General features: G+C 32.8%; 1 protein-coding gene across 1 annotated transcript in view; it reads right to left on the bottom strand.

Moving 5' to 3' along the window:
• The window catches only part of LOC129235323 (tudor domain-containing protein 3-like), a 67,717-nt gene that overhangs the window by 28,418 nt on the left and 14,336 nt on the right, over positions 1–24,963 (bottom strand). Inside the window, exons 3-7 of the mRNA XM_054869062.1 lie at positions 17,701–17,766; positions 17,452–17,609; positions 17,213–17,357; positions 5,194–5,302; positions 4,925–5,067 (exon numbers count right to left, since the gene is read on the bottom strand). Of these exons, the coding sequence (XP_054725037.1) occupies positions 4,925–5,067; positions 5,194–5,302; positions 17,213–17,357; positions 17,452–17,609; positions 17,701–17,766 (621 nt within the window). The remainder of the gene's footprint in view (positions 1–4,924; positions 5,068–5,193; positions 5,303–17,212; positions 17,358–17,451; positions 17,610–17,700; positions 17,767–24,963) is intronic.

Consider the following 24,963-nt stretch of genomic DNA (forward strand, 5'->3'; position numbering starts at 1 on the left):
ATATGCTAGTTCCATTTCAAAAATGCAAAATCTATATATATATATATATATATATATATATATATATATATATATATATATATATATATATATATATATATATATATATATATATAATCCCCAATGTAAGAAAATATTAACAATTTAAAATATCCATAAATACATAAAAAGTAGTCGAAAACTTTGTACTGCATAGTGAATAAAATATGACAACGTATATAAAGTACAAATACAAAATGAAAAAAGGTTAAAAAACCAGCAAACAGCTGTTTCGGCACTCTAAAATACAAATGCCATCATCAGTGCAAATAAAAACGAAGAGAGGTTCAACCCGACTAAAACACAGTCGAGGCAAACATTGGAATGAGAGACGAGTTGTAAAAGATATGAGAGCAGTACCGGAAACGATGACGTCAGGGTTACGTCAGAACTACAGAGGACAGTTGCACTCAGGAGAAAACGTCACGGACAAAAAATAAATCAAATAACAGACTTCCAAACATTAGGAAAAGGGGGAGTGCTAGACAAATCATTGACGATTAAATTAGCATTTTTCCATATGTAATATGACTCCCAAAAATCTAAATCATGAATGGATGAACACTCGTGAATAACTTTGGCGGAAGAAAAAATAAAATTATGGCCACAAGACCAACAATGTTGAGCAATAGAGGAGCGTTTGAGATCCTGTTTTTTGACGTAGTTTTCGTGTTCTTTTATCCGGAATTTGAGGGATCGTCGAGTCTGCCCAATGTAGGCTAATTTGCACTGGCAGGAAACACTATAAATGCCCCATTTGTCAAGGTTCTGAACAGGGTGTTTAAGCTGTGAAAATTTTAATTTATTAACAGGAGAAAAAGTGACGGAAAAATGAAACTTTTTTAAGATTTTGGCAATTTGTAGACTGATTTTAGGAAAAAGGGGTAAGACAACGGAACTCGAATAGTTCACAGGAGCAAGTGTTTGATTTTTGTTAGCTGAGCTACATAGCTTCTTATAAATGGTATCAATAATATCTGATGTGAATCCCCGATCAACCGCAATACCTCGTAGGTAATTCAGTTCTGATGAAAGTAAATTGGAATTTGAACAAATGGCTAAAGCACGGTAAATAAAAGATCTAAAAGCAGCCAATTTTTGTTTAGGAGGGTGAACGGATAACCTGTGGGGGGGAAGAGAAACAGCAAAGGGTTTACGGAAAACAGTAGTTGTAAACATATTGTTATGACGAGTGATGGACACATCAAGAAAAGAAAGATGATTTCCAGATTCCAATTCAACAGTAAATTGAATATGTGGGTCAATAGTATTTAGGATGGATAAAAGGTTATCAAGGTCACTGACAGATGAGTCCAAAAGCACAAAAATGTCGTCAACGTACCTGACGTAAAAATCAAATTGTATAATTTTAAATAATTTAAGTTCGAAATAGCGCATGTACAAATCACTTAGAATTGGACTCAAAGGGTTGCCCATAGCAAGACCTTCAGTCATACGGAAAAAATTACCGTCGAAAATAAACGTGTTTAGTTTTAAGCAAGAACGTGTTAAATTGCATAATTCATTGATCTCAAAATCGGAAAAGTGATGTTCAGTTAATCTCATTTTAAGGCAGTCTAACGCACCTTCAACAGGCACGTTAGTGAAGAGTGATTTCACATCAAAAGAGGCCATTCTATGGTTATTTAGCCGAAAAATTCGAAGTTTGCGAACAAAGTCAAGAGAGTTCCGAACAGTAAAACAATTGCTGGAAAGAAGAGGTGAAAAAACGGAAACTAAAAATTTGGCCAATTTGTAAGAAGCACTACCAATGTTGGAAACAATGGGACGGAGAGGAATGAGTGGAACAGACTCTCTGCCAAGACAGGAGGTCTTGGCAGAGAGCTGCTTTTTATTCAAACAAACACAAATCAGTACTTAATAAAAAGTTAACCAGTTTATGTAAAGTTTCTTCTAATCTTACAACTTATAACTTACCAAAAGTTAATGTTAATGCTGTCGTCAATCTTTCAGATGTTTCCTTAAATTCTGTTCAAGTTTGCTTTAAAATTCAATAGTAATTTTGCGGCCCCATCTAAACCGTCGTTTCCTCTTTTAATTGCTCCGGTCGAAAAGGCCTTGAAATTTAGTGCTTTAAGTTCCACACAGAAGGATTCAATCCGTCATCTCATTTCTAACAACATCAACTTCAATTCACAGTTCCATAACAACAAGCTATATAATGTAACTCGTACCGTAAGAGATTTATGTGCTAACTCTGATTTAGTCATTACAAACGCTGATAAGGGGGGCCAAATTGTTGTTCTAAACAAAAAAGATTATATCAACAAATGCAATAACTTAATTTTAGACGGGCCATATGAAAAAATCAAACAAGATCCTTGTGGTAAAGAATTAAAAACTATCAGTAACGCCATTAAGTCATCTCCGTTGATTCCAGATTTTCACAAAAAACGCTTGATTCCTTCTGTTGCACAATGTTCCAGATTCTACGCTTTGTCTAAAGTGCATAAACCACTCATTCCTCTCCGTCCCATTGTTTCCAACATTGGTAGTGCTTCTTACAAATTGGCCAAATTTTTAGTTTCCGTTTTTTCACCTCTTCTTTCCAGCAATTGTTTTACTGTTCGGAACTCTCTTGACTTTGTTCGCAAACTTCGAATTTTTCGGCTAAATAACCATAGAATGGCCTCTTTTGATGTGAAATCACTATTCACTAACGTGCCTGTTGAAGGTGCGTTAGACTACCTTAAAATGAGATTAACTGAACATCACTTTTCCGATTTTGAGATCAATGAATTATGCAATTTAACACGTTCTTGCTTAAAACTAAACACGTTTATTTTCGACTGTAATTTTTTCCGTATGACTGAAGGTCTTGCTATGGGCAACCCTTTGAGTCCAATTCTAAGTGATTTGTACATGCACTATTTCGAACTTAAATTATTTAAAATTATACAATTTGATTTTTACGTCAGGTACGTTGACGACATTTTTGTGCTTTTGGACTCATCTGTCAGTGACCTTGATAACCTTTTATCCATCCTAAATACTATTGACCCACATATTCAATTTACTGTTGAATTGGAATCTGGAAATCATCTTTCTTTTCTTGATGTGTCCATCACTCGTCATAACAATATGTTTACAACTACTGTTTTCCGTAAACCCTTTGCTGTTTCTCTTCCCCCCCACAGGTTATCCGTTCACCCTCCTAAACAAAAATTGGCTGCTTTTAGATCTTTTATTTACCGTGCTTTAGCCATTTGTTCAAATTCCAATTTACTTTCATCAGAACTGAATTACCTACGAGGTATTGCGGTTGATCGGGGATTCACATCAGATATTATTGATACCATTTATAAGAAGCTATGTAGCTCAGCTAACAAAAATCAAACACTTGCTCCTGTGAACTATTCGAGTTCCGTTGTCTTACCCTTTTTTCCTAAAATCAGTCTACAAATTGCCAAAATCTTAAAAAAGTTTCATTTTTCCGTCACTTTTTCTCCTGTTAATAAATTAAAATTTTCACAGCTTAAACACCCTGTTCAGAACCTTGACAAATGGGGCATTTATAGTGTTTCCTGCCAGTGCAAATTAGCCTACATTGGGCAGACTCGACGATCCCTCAAATTCCGGATAAAAGAACACGAAAACTACGTCAAAAAACAGGATCTCAAACGCTCCTCTATTGCTCAACATTGTTGGTCTTGTGGCCATAATTTTATTTTTTCTTCCGCCAAAGTTATTCACGAGTGTTCATCCATTCATGATTTAGATTTTTGGGAGTCATATTACATATGGAAAAATGCTAATTTAATCGTCAATGATTTGTCTAGCACTCCCCCTTTTCCTAATGTTTGGAAGTCTGTTATTTGATTTATTTTTTGTCCGTGACGTTTTCTCCTGAGTGCAACTGTCCTCTGTAGTTCTGACGTAACCCTGACGTCATCGTTTCCGGTACTGCTCTCATATCTTTTACAACTCGTCTCTCATTCCAATGTTTGCCTCGACTGTGTTTTAGTCGGGTTGAACCTCTCTTCGTTTTTATTTGCACTGATGATGGCATTTGTATTTTAGAGTGCCGAAACAGCTGTTTGCTGGTTTTTTAACCTTTTTTCATTTTGTATTTGTACTTTATATACGTTGTCATATTTTATTCACAATTTAAAATATCATTCTAAATTATCATTAAAAAAAATCACAAAGAATTGACCATGAACAATAACATTAGAGTTTAAAAGAGTTCCTGATGGGGACATATTATAAGGAATGGGGTTGTTTCCTTCAGTCACAAGTACTACTTTTGGTCACTGAAATTGATAGAATAAGCAAAAAAAAAACTTGGACCCAGAAAATACTTTTATTTTCCCAACAGTTATTTTTTAAATTTTTTAAATGTCCGATTTTTCAAACAATGCGTGGTCTTTATGACATCACACATGATGCACTTTGGCACATCTTTCTATTGTGTTTCCACGTTACGATATTCAAAAAGCAAATTAAATAATTGTGCTCTATGCTTGATATCAACCATATCGTTACCAATGCACGTGAGTAAAGATACAAATTAAATATTTTGCTCTGTGAATGGCAACAGTGAATGGCATTTCATCATTTGTGATATCATCCGCAGAAGCCCAAACAATGAAAGCACACCAATTAAAGTAATTTTTTAAAAATATGAAACTTAAACAATTATTTAAAAAATGGTTTTTAAAGCATGCTCTTTCCGAAAAAAAAAATACTTTTGAAATTTTGGAAACAACCCCATTCTCCAGACATTTTCTTGTGACATTGCTATCTTCCCAGCAAAAACAAAAAAATTATCAAAAGAAAGAAATAAAATAATTGCTTTTACACATTTAGACTAAAGTTTTGGACAAAAGAACATGAATAACATTCATTTTTTGTGAAGACTTACAGAGACTTCTTTCCCACCACCAAAGACTTTAGCTTTTGTTTCTTTAACTCTTGAAACTTCAGCAATATTTGCCATTCTCTGTTGTTTGAAAATAGCATTTTCTTTAGCCTCTTTTGCATCTTGTTCAAGTGATTTAAAGTTACCTACGGAAGTTTTTCAAAAGCACTTATTATTGGGTGAAAGTCATGGAGAAAATCATAACAAGATAATAAATATAAACTATTATTTTTCTCATATAAATAAAGTAAGAATTGATATTAATTTCTCACTTGCAGCTTTTGATGGCTTAGAACCAATAATTGGTTTTCCAAATGGAATCCATGGAGGGGGGCCACTTTCATCCAGGTCTTCTTTAGTACGTACGTGAGAAGCCAAACGCTGGAAAATTAGTAAACAGTATAAGCATAATATATTACAAGATTAATAAAACATCTTATACTACACAGTTAGCTAGATGTGCATTTTGCTTTTTACACCAAGAAACCTGCCTTTGTTATGGCCCTTTAAATAAATTTGACAGTGGCATAAAAATTATTTAATTCAATATCTCTATCTTTGTACAGTGATCCAGAAATTTATGTGTGTGTGTTGTTTTCAGATTTGGATTTCTTACAGGGCAAGAGCTATGAAAAAATTTCTCTGACTTTTCCCTGATTAAGTTCACCAAATTTCCCTGATTTAAGTTACCAATGAAAATGGTTTCCTTTCTTTGCCTTACTTGAAAACCATTGGATATTAAATAAAATGTAGCTTTTAAAATGTTTTAAGCTTTTAATTAAAAATACTAGCTGCGTGCCCGGTGTTGCACTGGCTACCAAAAAAAAAGACAGAGATGTCCAGTTGATGTTTTTGTATTACTCTGACATCAGTTTCTAACGCGTTAAGGAATAAATAAAAGCGGGTAATGCAAGGTACCATGGTTGCAAAACACCACTATAGCATATTTTTTGCAAAAATCTTATTAATAGTTATCAATGATACAAATTATGAGTATTTTCAATTAGCACAAAAGATGAAGATTTATGCATTATCAACTATAATCTGTGCTATCGTTAAACTGAATTACATCTGATAGACCATTTTTTACCTGAAATATTTATGTAGCATACAATCAGCTTTTTACATAAAATGACACATACTGTTTGGTTGAATATGTGAAACTAAAGCACCAAGACTTAACAAATACCAATAAGCAATTTAATATCAATTCATCAGATTTCAATTAAGCTTTAGTTAAAATCCTTTTAAACAATATTTTTTTTTCAACTCTGTTTCACTTGAAGAAATCCAAACAATCTTAATTAACGTGTTCTTTTAACAATACAAATTGTATCGTTTCATATGCTGAAAATAGTTAAGAGCGTTGGCTGTAGAAAAGAAAAAGGGTAAACGATAAAAAAGGTTATGTCCGAATACAGCAACCAATTACCCGGTTGGTTGTTTTGATTACGTCAGTCCCACTGAAACAATTGTTAAAATGTTATTTATTAACACAAATGTAAAATGGCAACAGAAAGAAATAGAAATCATTACTTAGAATAAAAGAGAAACAAAGCTAATTTACAATAAATTTCTAAAAGAAAAAATTGCTTTAAAGAGTAGTTTTAGGATTTATGTATCAGAATGAAAAAGAAATTAAACTAATTTAAAGTAAAATTCTAGAAGGAAACTTTGTTCTAAGATTTGGACAGCAGCCAAAAAATTCCCTTTTGAAACAATTAAAATTCTATTTGCTCACATGCAAAATGGCAACAGGAAAGAAATAAAAATTCCTGAATAACGTAATGTTAATTAATGTTTTAAATGTTAATGACTTTGATGTTAATTAAAGCCATAAAATTACGAGATTGGTCTTATTGTTTTCTTTGGAAAATTTCAATTAGATTGGTATCTGGTTTGACTCTCGACTCGCCGTGGTTCTCGAGAAATTCAATCTTCAGACAGACAGACAGACGGACGGGAACAGATTTTAATACTAAGAATATTTTGTAAAGGTGCTCCGTTTTTTAGCAAAACTAGTATATTAAATTACCAACAGGGAAATATTATAGGAAATTTAAAGCAAATACTTGACCTCCAGTAATCAGCATGAGATTTCTAAGAAATTATTAAAACCACTCCTAAAGACAGATATAATCATGATAAAACTAAAAAGTTTATATGGAAATAATTTTGAACTAAATTTTCAAGCAGTATAATTATTGCTGCAAGAATAACAAGTGATAGTGAAAGTACAGAAGTAATGTGATTTTACTTACGTCAATAATAGACATATGTATTTAAAACAAATTGAAACCTTTTAGCAATCAATCATATTCAGCTATTCCCTAATCAAGAACTTAGGTTTTAATTAATGAATACAGCACTTTAACTATTAAAGATAAATAAATAATAAAATCATACCATAAATAAACTACTAAAAATAATAAAATTACTTATGTACACAAGGTAACACAATTTCAAATGATTTCATTATTTGTGGGGAAAAAAAACCTTAGGTTACTTTTGTAACAAACAACATTGAAATGCAAAAAAAAATCAATTAATTTAAAAATATGTGCATACAACTTGATTTTAAAATAAAGAACTTTTAAAGTATGAAAAAACCCTTCATTCATAATCAGCGGTGACAGTAAATAATAAAATGGCAAAAAACAAAGTTAATTTGTATTTTCATTCAATTTCAGCAAATTAAATTTAAAACGTGAAGAAGTAATAACTTTTAAACTTTTATCAGTATTAATTTTAAAAACAAATAACTCTTCAAAATTGTGATTACAAAATGCTAATTAATTCAAGATAATGAGTAAAGGCAAGGGAGCTGAGGCATTAATGATGGCTGTCACTTTGTCTGTAGGGTTGTTTATTTTAAATAGCATGGAATGCATGAAAGGAAAATTCAAGCTACGTAAAATAAACAACTTGACAGACACAGAAGCAATGGTTAACAAGTTAAAAATCAATATTTTGACATTGAGGAAAAAAGATGCACAAATATGCGACAAAGTATAATTGCACCTCATTAATTAAAAATTTTTTTAAACTGATAATTTGGGGGGAGGGGAGGGAATGCATTAAAACTACATTTTCTGGCCTGTTGAAGAATCAATGCATTTTATTAGCACAGCACAGTGGTATTCCCACAGGGCAGTGTTTGGAAGTAGCCTGCTACGAGTAGCAACGCTACTGTAGTAGCTACAATTTTTAGTAGTTTGTAGTGTAGCGCTACTTTTTAAAAAAAGTAGTGCGGTGAGTAGTTCGATACAAAAAATAGTAGTTTGTAGCAACTTCTGGAAACTACTTTTAAATAAATTTAAAATAAAAAAATCAAGGTTGAAATCATTTTGATTGGTGCATATTTCACACAAGTACATCAGTGGATGCAATGGGAAAACTATGAGCTGATCTCAGGCTCAGCATATCATTTTGACGCCATACGTTCTGCCTGTTTGACGCCATTAGTTTGTTTAACATCATAATTTTCATTTTTTCCCAATATTTATATTGAATAGAGCTTGACTTCAAAAGAAAAGTATATGAATCAGCGATAACCGCCGATTTAGTAACTCTTTTGTCTTTTTCTCGCTGTGGAGAATGTCCCATGGATGAACGTTTTAGATTTCATAGAGATTGTTGTTCCAATCCTGTAAAAGCTCTTATTTCGCGAAAATGAAGATACCGGTGATTTCGCGAGAAAAAAATTTCCTGAATTTTATCTATATGAACTGACCGAAAGTAAAAAACAAAAATATTTCTTAGGGCTTAAATTTTTGTAATTACGACAGGCACGCGAAAATAATTGTTTTTTTAGTATTCACCAAATAAAGAAGCTACTGTAAATGTTATAGAACAGGATGATTTGAACTGCCCTCGCTTATATAAGAGTATGATAACGGACATTTTTGAAAATAAGAAGAAAAAAAAAAAGATAATTCTTAGTAACATTCTATGTTCAGATGAGCTAATTTATCAATCTAAACCATTTTTTGTTTAATCCTCTTACAATGTGGGTATGGTGTATTAAGGCGTCCCAAAAAAATATGAAATTGGTTTTTCAAGTCGCACACCCTGTTATATTTTTCTTTTTACGTCAAAACAATCGTAAAAAAAGTTGCATATAAATTGAACAACCGCAACTAGTGGCGACTTTTGTCCAAAAGTGTGAACCAGCACTTGTAATGCTAGGCCAAACTAAAAAAAAAAAAAAAAAACCTTTTTTTTTTAGAAACTCGAAATTTTTGTTGATAAAACGTTGCCCCTATACACTAGGCATGCACCGATAAGCAAATTGGCCGATTACCAATTAATTGGCTGTTGATAATCCGCCAATTAATCGACAGAGTCAATTAATGATCATATTAATTATTTCTCCATTGCTTTTTTTTCTTTTATAATTTCTACCTAAGAAATAGCTATTAGTTTATTTCTAAAAGATGGTTTATTTTTCTCCACTTTTCAATTTTTTTCAAAATAATTTCATAATTTCATCTAATTTCTCTTTGCCAATTTTCAAATTAGTGACAATAAAATTACATTATGTTAACTAACATGAACTAGCACTTTTAATTCAAATTTATTTTTTGATTATTAGTAGCCATTTAATCCAACTTTTATTCTTTATGAAAATTATAAGGGTTGTGTTAAAGGAGAAAAGTATCGACACATGAAAATTGTTGCAATGTTGTATAGTTATTCAAATCAGAAAAAATAAATGAAACAATAACATTACTTCAACAATCAGTTTATAAAAAAAACAATAATAATAATAAAGTGTGTTCATATTTTTTAATTAAATGATATTTAATAACAATTAATTTTTTTGTTGCATCAAAAACTAATAATTTAATGAAAGTAAGTTTCAAAATGTATGATGTAATCATATGTATAGTTACAATTAACAAAATAACTAAGAGAAAAAATGTTGTGTCATCTAAAACTGGGGTTAGTTTATTGTAACACATAATTACAAAATGATCCTGATTTTCTATAAGAAATAAAACAAAAGTATTAAAAAGCCTTTTTTTTGCGTTCGATGGAGTATAGAGGAGATTTCAATAGGATCATATACACATTTGATTATTTCTGTTACATTTCTGTCCTTCAAAACGTAAATGGAAATAATATAAAACGGAAAGTAGCTGCAAGGCAGGTAATGTGAGGAGAAGAGCCTGGGATAAGATAAATATGACTTGATATCGATATGAAAAAAAATTCATTTTATTTATTGCAAATTTGTGGTTGGAGAGAGGGGGCGGGGGGAGGTGAATTTCTTAATCCTGTTTTTCACATTGCAATTTAAAATCCTGTAACTTAGTCAGTCATAATAGTGTCATGTGAATATGAACTGTGAGGGTTATTCATTAATGCTTATTTCATTCAGTTTTACGCACTTTCTATATTTGTTTTGTTTTTACTTTCTACACTTTCATATTACTTGTAACAGTAATGTTTGCAGAAAATTACATTAATTTATTGTTAATAAATCTATTCATCACATACTGTTGATGGTCTACTTGAAAAGAAAAATATTTTGGAAAATATATTTTTCTCTGATTAATCGGCAAAATTTGGCAGATTATAAATAATCGGCAAAGTGGCTGATTAATTGGTGCATCCCTGCCCTATACCTCACATGCAACACAAGAACATTCATTCAAATTAAAAAAACATTTGGGTATCCCACACTTGGCCTAAAATTTATAATTTTCTTCAAAAATTTATTTTTTCCATACATATTTTTAAAAACGTAAGGGAAATTTTACGAAATTATCAAGCTGAAAAATATAAACAGTAAAGTAGATAATTAACGTTAAATAGAATCTTTTGCTTTCCTGTGATATTTAAGTCTTCCACATAGTATACTTAAAGATAAAGATTTTTTCAAGGTTAAGTTAAATTTTTCATTTTAACTATTTTTTTTTTCGTTTGCTATTGTTGATCTGAAAATGTGCTTGCTAATAATTTTTGAATTTGATATTTTATTCAAAATTTATATGTAATTTTTTAAAAGATAAATTTAAAAAAAAAGGGTTTTGAAGAAAATTGGAAATTTTAGGCCAAGTGTGGGATATCTAAATGTTTTTTTTAATTTGAATAAATGATTTCGTGGTACATGTGGGGTTGGCGGAATAGGGGGTCAACGTTTTATCAACAGAAATTTCGAATCTAAAAAAAGTTTTTTCTTTGATTTGGCCCAGCATGAAAGTGCTGGTTAACGTTTTCATACGCAGGTCGGCAGGGTATTTTTTCACAATTTTTTAACATAAGAAGAAAAATATAAGAAGGTATGCCACTTGAAAAATTGACTTTCATATTTTGTGGGACACTGTAGTGTGCTTTTTATTTACTTATTTTTTTTGAAAAGTAGCGAAGTAGCAACTACATTTCAAAAGTAGTTTGCAGTTGCTACATTTAAAAAAAAAAAGTAGTTATAGCTGTAGTTAACTACATTTGTAACAGAGTAACTGCCACAGGGTATACTCTATATACTCTATATACGTTGTATACTCTCAAAGTTTTTAGACACATAGTGCATACCTTCAAGCTCTAAGAATTTTCTTTTTATGACAAACAGTGAAACCTGTGTAAGTTGACCACTTGCGGTGCACTACTTTAGGGATCAACTTAATGAGGTTGAATTATATGATATAGATCTAATTCTGTGCCCGAAAATAGCAGTCAACTTAGACAGGTGGACAACTTACAAGGGTGGTCAACTTTACAGGTTTTACTGTATTATGTATATAATTGCATACACATATTGTGCGTAATGGATTACTGGGAGTATACCCTCAGGAAAATTGATGGGAACATCACCGGCACAGCTTTCTTACCAACTGAACTAATAGGCTTCCACCTCGAGGTGCTATACACAAAAGCTATGTGCAACAAAGTGACAAAATAAATTGAAATCAATGCCTCTACTTTGTTCAACTGTTCAAAAAATTTATACTGTGATTTACCACGCAAAAATTAATGTTTTGTTTCCAGAACTTACGTTTAAAATCATCCATGGAATTTATAGAAATTTGGATTAGAATTCTTCTAAAGAAAATGAGTCATTAAACTAAGTTTTTTTTGGTCTATGGGGGTTCTAATTCATGACCTTCACAATATTAGCAGAAAACTTTAACTGGATCAATGGGCTTCTGTTTTGGGTTGCTTTACATTAAAGAAATCCTTAATGGGCAGTTCTCAAAAGGTGGGAGCAAACACTTTGAAGTTTTAACACTGAATAACTTTTATTTTAATTCACTCAAATAGTTTTGAGTAAAATTATAATACTGTACAAAGACAAGAATTGACATAAATTATGGAAAAAATGCTCTTCAAATACCCTTAAAAAATGTTTTCTTTGCTAAAAGGCACAATTTTGGATATTCAAAAGTTAACTGAGCAAGTATACCATCAAAAAATTTTTTTAAAATTATTTCCATATGTTTCAAAATAAATAAATAAATAAAATAAAGGGTATGAATCTCAAACTAAACAATTTTTTGATAATATTTTCCACAAATGACAAAAGTAAAGACAGATTATTTATTTTGTAAACGATTTTAGAAAAAAGTAAGCTGGAATTTTGATGTATGTCCAAAAATCACGATCAGGACAATGCTATTATTTGAGAACTAAGTATAAGATGTTTATGTTTTAAAAATATTTTCCAATCCTCAAAATCAATTCTTAATTGTTTTAAAGAGTTTTCATATGCTTTTAAGCAGTATCTTTGAAGCAAAATCATTTTTCCAAAACATACATGTAAGATTTCCAAATTGCGTTACGATCTAGACACCAATAATCCTGTCCATTTATTAATTATTATAAATGATCTACTGTCTTATAACTGTGATAAAAAATGTTATTATAAAGTTAATTTCATTAATTCATTGGTATTATGCATAATCAACACGTTATATTATGAACATTACATAAATAACAGGAGAAACACACGTTCCCCATTGTTACAAACACATTTAAGTAAACAAAACGGCGGAAGCTCATAACTCTGCGAAATTTCAAACATGATTATCTGTTATTTTACTGATATTTTGGATGAAATGTTTTCAAATTTTGACGAGAAACGAGCATATAAACGGCAATTCTTTAAGAAACAGTTCTTCAATGTTCTAATTCATGTATAGCCTGGAGCAAAGGAGAGTCAGAGGGGACATGATTCAGTTATTTAAATTTATCAAAATGAAAGATGTAAATGGATTAAATTTTTGCGGGGAAAGCAGGACAAGGGGTCATTGTTTTAAGCTATTTAAATCTCAGGCTAACTTGGAAATCAGGAAAAACTACTACTTTAGCAGGGTCGTGGGCACTTGGAATAGCTTACCGGAAGAGGCGGTAATGAGCGAGGGAGTGGATAGCTTTAAGAGGGCCATTGATCTTCATTGGGGACTAATTAATTGACTAGGACCAGCCTAGCTGGGCCCAGAGCCTGTTGCTGGTCGTCACATTTGTATTTGTATTTGTATTTGTAATATTCAGGCATTTCACTTCTTTGCACAAAAATCGCCAAACTAACCCCGACTGGCGACAACTCACGGTGTACGATAAGCAAAGGGTTACCAGTGAGGAATTCCCGTTTTTGTCAACTACGTCAATTTTGGCGACTTTATCACTTGCGCTGGCGAAATGGATGGGGGGGGGGGGTCGCATTTTGCGAACCCATAACAAAATTTTATTATTTAAAGACCAGTATATTAAGTCATTCAAGTGCTTCATTAATCCTTTATTTTTTACTAGTGGTACCCGCACGGCTTCGCCCATAATAGCAAATTAAAAGGTCTTTTGGTTCGCCTGTATATTTACAAATGATGTGTAGTGAATTTTCTCGCCAATTGGCTTGTGCCCATGTTACGGTTCCACGTTATGATAATTTCGTAATTTATTCGTCCATCTTATGATATTTTTTTTTCTTAAAATTGGAATAGAAAAAGAACAAAATCGAATTTTCGAAAAATCGCTTCGAGGTGCACACCTCCATGCTACATACTAACTTTGTGGCAAATTTCATGAAAATCGGCCGAACGGTCTAGGCGCTATGCGCGTCACAGACATCCTACAGACATCCAGACATCCTCCGGACAGAGAGACTTTCAGCTTTATTATTAGTAAAGATTGCAAAATTTAAAAATAGATAAAATTTTCACTGGAAAAGTTTGAAAATTGTGAAACTTACATTATGATGATGTCAAAATCTGTTACCCATTGGATGATTATGTCCAAAATCTGTGACCTACCGATCGACCATTAAATTTGCTATTTAATGATTTTTATGAATACCTGCTGTCATTTTATGTTTTTCTATAATATTCTAGGTGTACATATTAAGCAATAAAAACAAAATTGATGTCAAATTTGAAAATTTAAAAAATTGCTCAGAATTAATTTTGTTGCCTTCACCCCTTTGAGAACTTATATAATATAAAACAAACTAGACGACCCGTGCGGAACTCCACACTGTGCTTCGAATCGTTTCATAAGGCATTTCACTCTTTAAAAATTTCATAGAAAGAATATTATGAAGAAGAACCGAAAAAAATAAGGGCACAACAGAAGGCATGTAATTTGAAAACATCAGTAACAAAACCTCATTAAATACTACGCTGTGATAATTTGATCATCGCTTACCTTTTGGTTGAATGTTTCAATGCAAACATAAATATTATTAAAAGTGTGACTGAGTGACTTGTGAAAAAGTAGTAATTTTGAATGTGAAAAAACAGGTTGTGACAAATACAGTCCTGCCCATGTGAGCATCTGACAGAAAAAAAAGAAACATTAAAGAGATATTTATTGGCACGGATTCGAACTGGCGACATTCTGATTCACAGCACGACACTCCAACAAACCTAGCAATTGCACCTTCCTTTTCGAATGCTATTAATTGAAGGAATGAGTAATAAAAAACAGCAAAAAAGCTTTTTGCCGAAAAAAAAAATAAGATCATGCGTCTATATTTTGTAATTAGTCAGCATGATAAGATTTAAAATTATTCGTAAAACATGGAATTTGATTAAAGAATGAGGAAGATGTCACGTAGCGATTGAAACAAACATTCTAGAGAAGTAATAAATTCGATTGAAAATAAGTGTTTTTATTTTTGAATATTGAACAATTTCCCATAGCAGGTTGTTTTAACTGTTACGGATTAAATGCTCGCACATGTTTTTCTTTTATTCGAACACTTAAAATTTGAAACCAAAACCAGTTGAACTGAGTCCGTTTTTTACGTGTAATTTTTCGAACAAAGACAAAATGTGTTTTTTTTTTTTTAGCCGAAAGAAGATTAGTAGAAAATGATTTCTTACTAATAAAGTTGATAATAATTTTAATGTTTTGTATCATATTTGAATAAATAATTAAAGTTTTACTGGGTGAAACTCGTAGTTTCAATTTTGCGTAGTATTTTTTCATTTGTACAAAAGATCGAACACTGCTATTAGAAAAATCTACATTTCAGCATACAGTGAAAATGTTTTTCTGCACAAAAAGGATTCTCTTGAGGCAAATCTAATACTTTTTTATGCTTACATTATTCTTAGTGGTCTGGACGGAGTCAAAGCTTTAAAAAAAGGAAGAACACCCTTCGATTAACAGTCAACTTATCTGAATGATAACTGTAGCCTGCATAAAGGAGTTGAAACACCAAGTAACATTCCCGTTGCATTAATTTTATTACGTGTGTTATCTGTTGTATGTTATGAGTACATGTAATGCGTAATATTACTGTAAATTTGCTTTTATGTCGGACAGCCCGAGCTCGCCAGAAGTTCAGATAGTTTATAGCCATACGCTCTAACTAAAAAAAAAAATTATCAATTTAACCGAACAACTAAGTCCAGTGCTTTAAGGCTTTATTCAAAAAAGACACACACATAGGTTAATTTTATTTTTTTTTTCTTGCCGAAAGAAAGATCTCGCATACAGATAGAAAAATAATCCACAAAAATAATAAAAAGGTAAGATATTGAAGAGAAGTGTTTTTATTTTTGAAGATTTTTACAATTTAATATCACAAGCTGCTTGAACCGTTATGGCTTAGATGGCAGCACGTGTTCATCATTTAACAGCACGGTTAAAATACAAAATATTTTGAACTAAGTTCTTTTTTAAGCGTAGTTTTTCGAATGTAGTAAAAATGTGATAGGATTTTTTTTTTTTTGCAAAAAGAAGAAAAAATATATATTTTACCCTTCAAATTGAGGTAGTAACTTTTTTATTTGTACAAAGAGTTAAAAACTCATTAGAAGAATCTGTATTTCAATATACGATTTATTATTTTTTTTCTGAACAAAACACAATTCCATTGTAGTCTGAAAACTTGAACCTGATTTTCGCTTACATTATGCTTTAATTTTCTTACCGAAGCCAAAGTTTTAAAAAAAAATCCTTACAATTAAGAGTCAATTTAGCTCTATGTTGCAGCAAGTTTTCATAACAGCAAGGAGCATTTAAATCTCATTTATTCTATTCCCTCACATTTGTTATTCATTGTTATTAAGTGTTTATGTTATGCGCAATATTTCTCTAATTTTTTGATGCAGATTGTCCGGACGTGGGCCCGAACACTCATTCTTCTGGTTACGAGGAGATCGCTCTGCCGATCAAGCTATTCAGCTCTGCCGGTCGTAGTGCAAGTTAAAGTTATAAATTTAACCGAAAACGTCATTCTGGTTCTTTAAAACAGGTTTTTGATTGAAAAAAACAATTTTTAGACCGTGGGTCTATTTTTCGTCGGTAGCCAGCATGATAAGCTTTAAGATAAGGTGTAATTCAAAGAAATCGATCAAGAATTGAGGAAAATCTGGCGTAGAAACCAAAAACAGGCTACAGAAATAATATATAAGGATAACACTCTTTTTGATAAAACAGCCAAAATTTGAATTTCCTGTTTGGTTTTCACAGAAAGTGGGGGAAAAATCTTTTAAAATGATGACTGAAGAAATTCAATAAAATATTCAGGGAGTTATGGCATTTTCACAAAAAAATTAATAAATAAAAAGAAAAACACCTTTAAGAAATAATATAAATGATTAAATAGAGTTCTTAGAAAATTAAGATTCTATGTTAATCTTTTCACTAGCAAAAAAAAATATTGCTTGGACACTAAAAGACATTTGAATCCTGAAGATAACAGGTTGAAATATATTTTTAGAATGAAAATCTGTATATATTTTCTTGAAAATTTGAAATTCAGAGTAATGACATATAACGAGCAATGTAACGAAATACATTAAATAAATATTTTTGCTTGAACTAAAATAAGAATCCACATACACGGCATAGTTCCCATTTTTCAACCATGACTGCAACACATCCACCAAGCACAGAAAACTGGTTTTCAGCTAATAACATAAAGCCATTCTGCATTGGAATTTTTCCTGGCTTCAAATATATTTTTGTCCCTGGAGGAGTATCCATCCTAATAAAGTAAAAAATAGTTCAAGTGAAAAATAGATAAAATCTTTTCAAAAAAAAAAAAAAAACTCTTTTACTATGTAATTTGAAGAACTTACGTAATTGTCTTCCACTGACCCCATTGGAGACAATTTATGTATGTATTGCCATCCGTCAAAAGAAGTCTCAGAATTGATGGAGCTCCTGATCCATATTCATATTTAGGAGCAGAAGCATTTTTTATTTTTTGTATTTGTAGCACTCCCCCACCAGTAATCTATAACAGTACTTATAATCAAATCTCAAAATTCAATTAAAATACATGCAGTTTCAATTAATTAAATAAATTAATCTTAAATCAAACTTACAAAATCTAATTTTCCCCTTGAAACATCTTCAGATAAAAAGTTATCTCCGATTTCTCGTAAATCCATCTGTAAAAATACCACAAGATAAAAATATATGTAAATTTAAATGAATCCATGCATGAAAGTGAAATGAAACGTTTGCCATTTCAATGTAACACATGGTGCCGTGGTAAAACATTTTTTTTTATGGTTGAGATTGTGGGTTATTGTTCGTATGTGATTTTTATTTATATTTTTTTTTTCAGTTGTGCTGCTATTTTCAATGAATTAAAAATTATTTGACTGGCTACCGACTCATTTGATCGCCAACTCATACAATTGCTTCTGTGATATTTTATGAATCCATTTTAATGTGTGTTTTTAACTATACATAAAATCTTAAGGATTGAAATATTTAAGAAATTGCATTTATGTGTCACATAGTTAGACTGATGAATTATGTTATAGATATATGTTTGAATCATATTGAATTATTTTAGGATGAAAGTGATTTTTTTTTCTATTTATGATCGATTTTATATTGCACTGACTAACCGAATGATTACGCATTGCCTTATGTGGAGAAAATGAGTTTTCAAAACGAAGTTGTTTGTTTAAAATTTTTCCCTTTTTGCATTTGATCTATATTTTGTTCATGAAATGTGCCAATGATAACAAGAAGTAAATTAGCTGCTACTGCCAATCAAACATCATCACCAATCAATTCCTGTAATATCATATCATCTAATATGTCTTTGGCAAATGCCCTACCCTCTTTCTTCAGTCTGGAGAGTGAGTGTGTGAAAAATTTGATTTTTCAAATCTCGGATGTTGCTGAGCTTGAAAAATGGACAGCTGAGAAAAAATTAATTTTCTTAAAATTGAATCTTAAGAATAAAGCCCTAGATTTTTTAATGAATGATCCTCGTGCAAACTCGGCAAAATAGTTTGATGATTTAACTAAAGCTTTGGTCGAAAAATTTTCTATCACAACTAATTTTTCACAAGTGCAGGAAAACTTCTCCAATGTAAGGCAAAAGCCTAATCAATCAGTGTCTGAATTAATTGAACAGATTGAAATTTCTGCCATAAAGTACATTAACATAGAGACTCCCTCAAAAGAAATTCAAGAGTTAAAGGAGAACTTAAAATTTTCCAAACTTTTAGAGGCATTAAGGGGGGATATCAAAGTCAAGGTTCAGAAACTTGGTCCAACTAACTTTGAAGAAGCTGCTAAATTTGCCAAAAACATCGAAAGTGCACTGAACTCTGATGATTACAGCATCTCAAACATTAATTGTTGTTGAAATACTGAACTACAAACATTGTTGCAAAATCAAATCGAAACAAACAAACAAAAATCTTGACAGAACAATTAAACAAAATCGAACAATGGTCAGTTCAGGTCAATAACACACATCAGCAAAACCTGTCTGGCACCTCTTGGGCAAACCCAGCAGTGCAGGAATTTGTTCCTGGCCCCATCTCAATCTCAACAACTTTCAGAATAACAAAATAGTGTGTCACATTTGTGGGAAACCACACCTCACAACCCAGTGTTGGCATTACTCAACCAACACAAAACCCCAGGGTATTTATCATAACTGGCAGGGTTAATATCATAACCAGCAGGGTTAATATCATAACCAGCGGGTTAATTTTTATAACCAGAGGTGTAATTTTCATAGGCGTGCATCAAGTAGGAGAAATTCAAGATCATACACTAGTAGATGGGGTGCTTTTAAACGGTCAAAGAAACTCTAACTATGGTAGGGGGGATTTAAACTAGATGGGGGTTTTCGGAATAAAAATCAAAATCAAAAACTAAGGGACCTCACAGAAACCCCACATAAAAAACTAACCAACCTTAGTAATAACAATGAAAGGAATTCAGAAAGTAATAAAAGAAATTCTGACTCTGTTGGCATAGTAAGGAACTGTAGCCAATTCTCTCCCAACACAAACTGATTAATCTGTAAGCATCCTCGAAATTAAAATTTTGTCTTCATGCAACAGCCAGGACTCTTGTACCTTACCATTAATTGAAATTAGATTTGGAAATCAAATCTACACTGCTCTGATAGACTCCGGAGCCAGCATCAGTCTGGCTCAGACTGATATTTAATCTTTCATCAAAGAAGTTGCCAAAGTGGAATATGTTTGCCGTTCTGTCAAAATTTAATTATTTAATAGCTCTACCGTTCTCTACATGTCATCAGTTAACCTATCTTTCAAAATAGACACAAACTTAGTTCAGAAATACTTTTTTTGTTACCCAAAACAACTGGGGGTATGATTATCAGTTTATCTTAGTATAAGATTTCATACAGAGAAATAAGTTATACAAATACAAATACAAATGTGACGACCAGCAACAGGCTCTGGGCCCAGCTAGGCTGGTCCTAGTCAATTAATTAGTCCCCAATGAAGATCAATGGCCCTCTTAAAGCTATCCACTCCCTTGCTCATTACCGCCTCTTCCGGTAAGCTATTCCAAGTGCCCACGACCCTGCTAAAGTAGTAGTTTTTCCTGATTTCCAAGTTAGCCTGAGATTTAAATAGCTTAAAACAATGACCCCTTGTCCTGCTTTCCCCGCAAAAATTTAATCCATTTACATCTTTCATTTTGATAAATTTAAATAACTGAATCATGTCCCCTCTGACTCTCCTTTGCTCCAGGCTATACATGTTAAGCCTATAAAGTCTGGTATCATAATCTAAATCTGAGAGTCCCCTTACTAATTTAGTTACCCTTCTTTGAACCCTTTCCAATACAAAAATATCTTTCTTCAGATAAGGCGACCAAAACTGAACAGCATACTCCAAATGAGGTCTTACTAAACTCCTATATAAAGGCAGAAGAACTTTCTTAGATTTGTTTGAAATAGATCTATTGATGAACCCAAGCATTTTGTTGGCTTTGTTACTAGCAATACTGCACTGTTGACTAAACTTGAAGTCCTGATTTATAAAGACACCCAGATCCATAACATTTTCTGCCTGATTTATGACTGAACCCTGTAAACGATATCTCATACGCTTATTTCCATGACCTAAGTGTAGCACTTGACATTTCCCTACATTAACTGCCATACCCCATTTATCTGCCCACTTAGTAATATGATCTAAATCCTCTTGCAGCTGTTTTACTTGTTCTACATTTTCGACAATCCCCATAACTTTTACATCGTCAGCAAAACAATTCATGCTTCCAGAAATATTTTCATTGATGTCATTCATAAATATAATAAACAAAAGAGGCCCTAAAACTGATCCCTGAGGAACCCCACTTAAAACATCACTCCAATTAGAATGATTTCCTCTCACAACTACTCTTTGCTTCCTACCAGTAAGCCAATTTCTAACCCAAAGTAAAGTTTTTCCTCCTATTCCAATGTCAGCTAACTTGCTGAGAAGAGCAACATGCGGTACCTTGTCAAAAGCTTTTTGAAAATCAATATAAACAACATCCACACATTTTTTGTTATCTAAAGCTGAGGTAACCTTGTCGTAGAAATGCAATAAATTAGTAGTACAGGATTTACCTTTCCTGAAACCATACTGCAAACTAGTCAACAGACTATTAGTCTCTAAGAACATCATGATCTTAATTTTGATCAAAGTTTCGAAAATCTTACAAATCACCGAAGTCAAACTTACAGGTCTATAATTCCCAGCAATACCTTTAGACCCCTTCTTGAAGAGTGGCGTTATGTTAGCCAGCTTCCAGTCCTCTGGCACCGTCCCCGAGTTATAAGAAGCATTGAAAATATTCAAAATAACATCCACTAATTCCTCTGCACATTCAACTAAAATTTTTGGATAAATATTATCTGGTCCCGGAGCTTTAGTTGCTTTAATCTTTTTCAAATGAAATAAAACCTCCTCCCTGGAAAATACAAAATTCTCAAGCTGTATAATAGCTTGTGTCTTGTTAGTGTCAACTGTTGAGATACAGTTATCGTTAAACACACTGGAAAAAAAGTTATTTAGAACATTTGCAATATCCCTGTCGTTTTGTATTAAGTTTCCATGCTCATCAACCAAAGGCCCAATTTGACTGTTTCGAGCTTTCCCAGAATTAGCGTAAGCAAAAAACCTCTTAGGGTTCCCATCAATGTCATCTGCCAGCCTTTGCTCCAATGCCCTTTTCTGAATCCGTACCAAATACTTAAAATTTCGCCTTGCCTTACCATACTGGAGCCTCTCCGCACTCTTACCAGTTTCTTTAAACTTACGAAAAGTGGCTTGCTTATAATTAAGAGCTTCTTTAGTCTCCCTGGAGAACCACATGGGCCAAATTTTGGTACTAACACCTTTTCTCCTAAATGGAACATAGTCCCCAAACGTTTTAGCAAGTTTATCCTTAAATTCCGTCCACTGCTGATCTACGTCGCTATTTTCCAACCCTGACGAAAAAACCTCTTTCAAGCTCTGCCTAAGTGCAACAAAATCAGTGTTTCTGAAATTGGGCACAAACCTAAAATTATCATCTTTGCACACTTCAAATTTAACCCGGAACCTAATGCTGTTATGATCACTATCTCCAATATGCTCCCCTACACTCAACCCCTGAACAAAACTACCTATGTCACAAAAAACTAGATCCAAAATTGCCTCCTCTCGAGTTCCCTGAGTTACAACTTGATCTAAGAAACAGTCACCAATTACTTTTAAAAATTCCTCTTCTTTGCCATTACCAGGATAAAAATTATTCCAATCAATACCCGGAAAATTGAAATCCCCCATTATGATAACGGATCCCTTACTGGACATGTCACTAATAATACAGTACATCTGTTCATCTTGTCCCTGGTTTGAATTAGGTGGCCTATAAATGTTTCCAAAGCGTAGCTTTTTGCCCTTACTGCTCGTCAACTCCAGCCAAACCATATCAATATCAGTAGGCTTATCAATTATGACCAATTCATTGCAAATAAAATTGTCTCTAACATAAAATAAAACCCCACCACCTCTTTTACCTACTCTATCCTGTCTGAACAAATTATACCCAGCAATATGTAATAACTCTGCATCAGATTCGGTAGCCCATGTCTCGGTAATTCCAATAACATCCAACTTCTCATCCATAACTATGCTTTTCAATTCATCCATCTTGTTCCTAATACTGCGAGCATTGGTATAGAAAACTTTAAGCATGCCTAAGTTGCTTTTATTCAACACCCTGAAATTTCCTAAATTACAATTGTTAACATTACTACTCTTGTTCGTCACTTTATTTCCATTTCTAGCAATACCCAAAAAAATTTCATTCTCTCGATACCTGATGCTTGAACCATGCCCCCCATTCCAACTTAGTTTTTTGACTCCGAAGCCCTTAAAATTAATCCACTAACTATTTTGACCCCTGTAGAGCTCAGATGCAGGCCATCCCTAGCAATCCAATCCCATTTACAATGACTCCATACATCAATGAACCTGATACTGCGCTTTTCGCAAATTGACTTCAGTAGCAAGTTCATACACCTTGCACATTGATTTAGCCAGCTCCTATGCACTCCATACCTGGGAAGCAAACCAACCACTTGGACATTTGTCGAAAAGCTGGTTGCTTTATCCAACAGGGATTCCCATTCCCTAGAAAACTCCTCATTTTTACTGTGGCCTACATCATTTGTTCCCACCCACAAAGTAACCATGTCCTCCTTATTCAATACTCCCTTCTTTTCAGCAACCATATTAACGTCTTTTACCCGAGCCCCTGGTAAACAACACCTAGCCACCTTACGCTTTACTCTCCCAACTGTGTTACCCACCTCCCTTACCATAGAGTCCCCCAAAATTACACCTTTAGTTTCCCAATCTAACTCCTCATTTGAAACTTTCCCCTGAATCTCTGGAACATTTATACCCTCTACAACTGGCCTACACCCTAATGCTAACTGGGCTTCCAAAACTAGCATCTTAAGTCTTAAGTCTGAGAGTTCAGCACATTTAGTGCAAATATAATCCTCCTCAAAAACAGACTCATTTTCCCCCTTATACAGGCAGAACATATGACATAAATCACAAGAGATCCACCTGTCCCCCTTCCCCCTCTTTACCTCTTTCATAATGCATATAACACCCATTTCTACTCAGTGAATATGTTCCAAAAGGCAAAACAGAAAGATAAAAATGCAAAAAAACACAGAATAAATACTAAAAACAGCAGTAAATAAACAGAGTTGCTACACCCAATAAAGCACACAAGATCAAAAACCAGGAGATCACCACATGTTAGGCTTAGCTCCAAAAAATGCAAAAACACTTCAAGTATACAATAACAGCAAAAATGAGCCCCCAAAACACAATAAAACTAAATTACATGATAAAGTGAAGTAAAAAAACCTAAAACTAGACAGTAATAATGAAAAATTATAGTAAGAAAACACTTATCAAATTAGCAGCAATAAAACTCCCTGCATCACAGGCGCCCTCTAGTGGCTTCAATCAAATAATTGATCCTGCCAATAACAGACTTGTTATGGACTACTGTGTTAAAAATGCAAAAATTGTCAACAATGTTACAATTTTGCCAGGGGAGTTTGAAGTGGTTAAACTAGAGATCCCAAATAATATGCGAATGCATAAACAAGTCATGCTAACTCCTAAAACCAACAGAGTGGGTTATCATGTCAATAACTCCATACATATGACCAATAATGACATTTTATTTATACCATTATTGAAAATGACACATCTAAAAAAATCAAAATTAGGAAAAAAAAAACAATTGTAGGACAATTGAACTTTTCGATGAAACTAATGTGGTCAATCCAACCGAAGAACAAATTTTTCCAATTAACAATCTGAACATCTGCGACATTAATCAATTGAGAAAAGAGTTAAAAGAGTCAGACTTTGATTTAAATCACCTCAATGATAGGGATAAAAAAAGAAGTTTTGAAGTTGTTGATGGATAATTACTCTGTTTTTTCAAAAACTTATGCTACACTAGGCTTGACTGATGCCATTACCCCTGAATTCAAGCTCCTTCAGTTTTCCTTTACAAACAAAGCCCTACCCCATTCCAAAATTTGCTTTGCTTCTAGGAGCTGGGCAATTTCCTTCTGAGCAAATATGCTCGGAAGGTAATCACCTTAAAAGTAATCTCTATGAGACTCCCTACATTTCACCCAGCTGTGATGCCATTGTTGGAAGCCAGGGGCCTCTTTCAGAATGGAGTATAGCTGGTTTGCTGCAAAAGCCATTATAACCCTTTCCTTGTCTGAAATATTGTGACATTTAATCACCTTTTGAGAACATACTCAGAAGTTGCAG

The sequence above is a fragment of the Uloborus diversus genome, chromosome 1 (assembly GCF_026930045.1).
Source record: "Uloborus diversus isolate 005 chromosome 1, Udiv.v.3.1, whole genome shotgun sequence".
In the NCBI taxonomy this organism is placed as follows: domain Eukaryota; kingdom Metazoa; phylum Arthropoda; class Arachnida; order Araneae; family Uloboridae; genus Uloborus; species Uloborus diversus.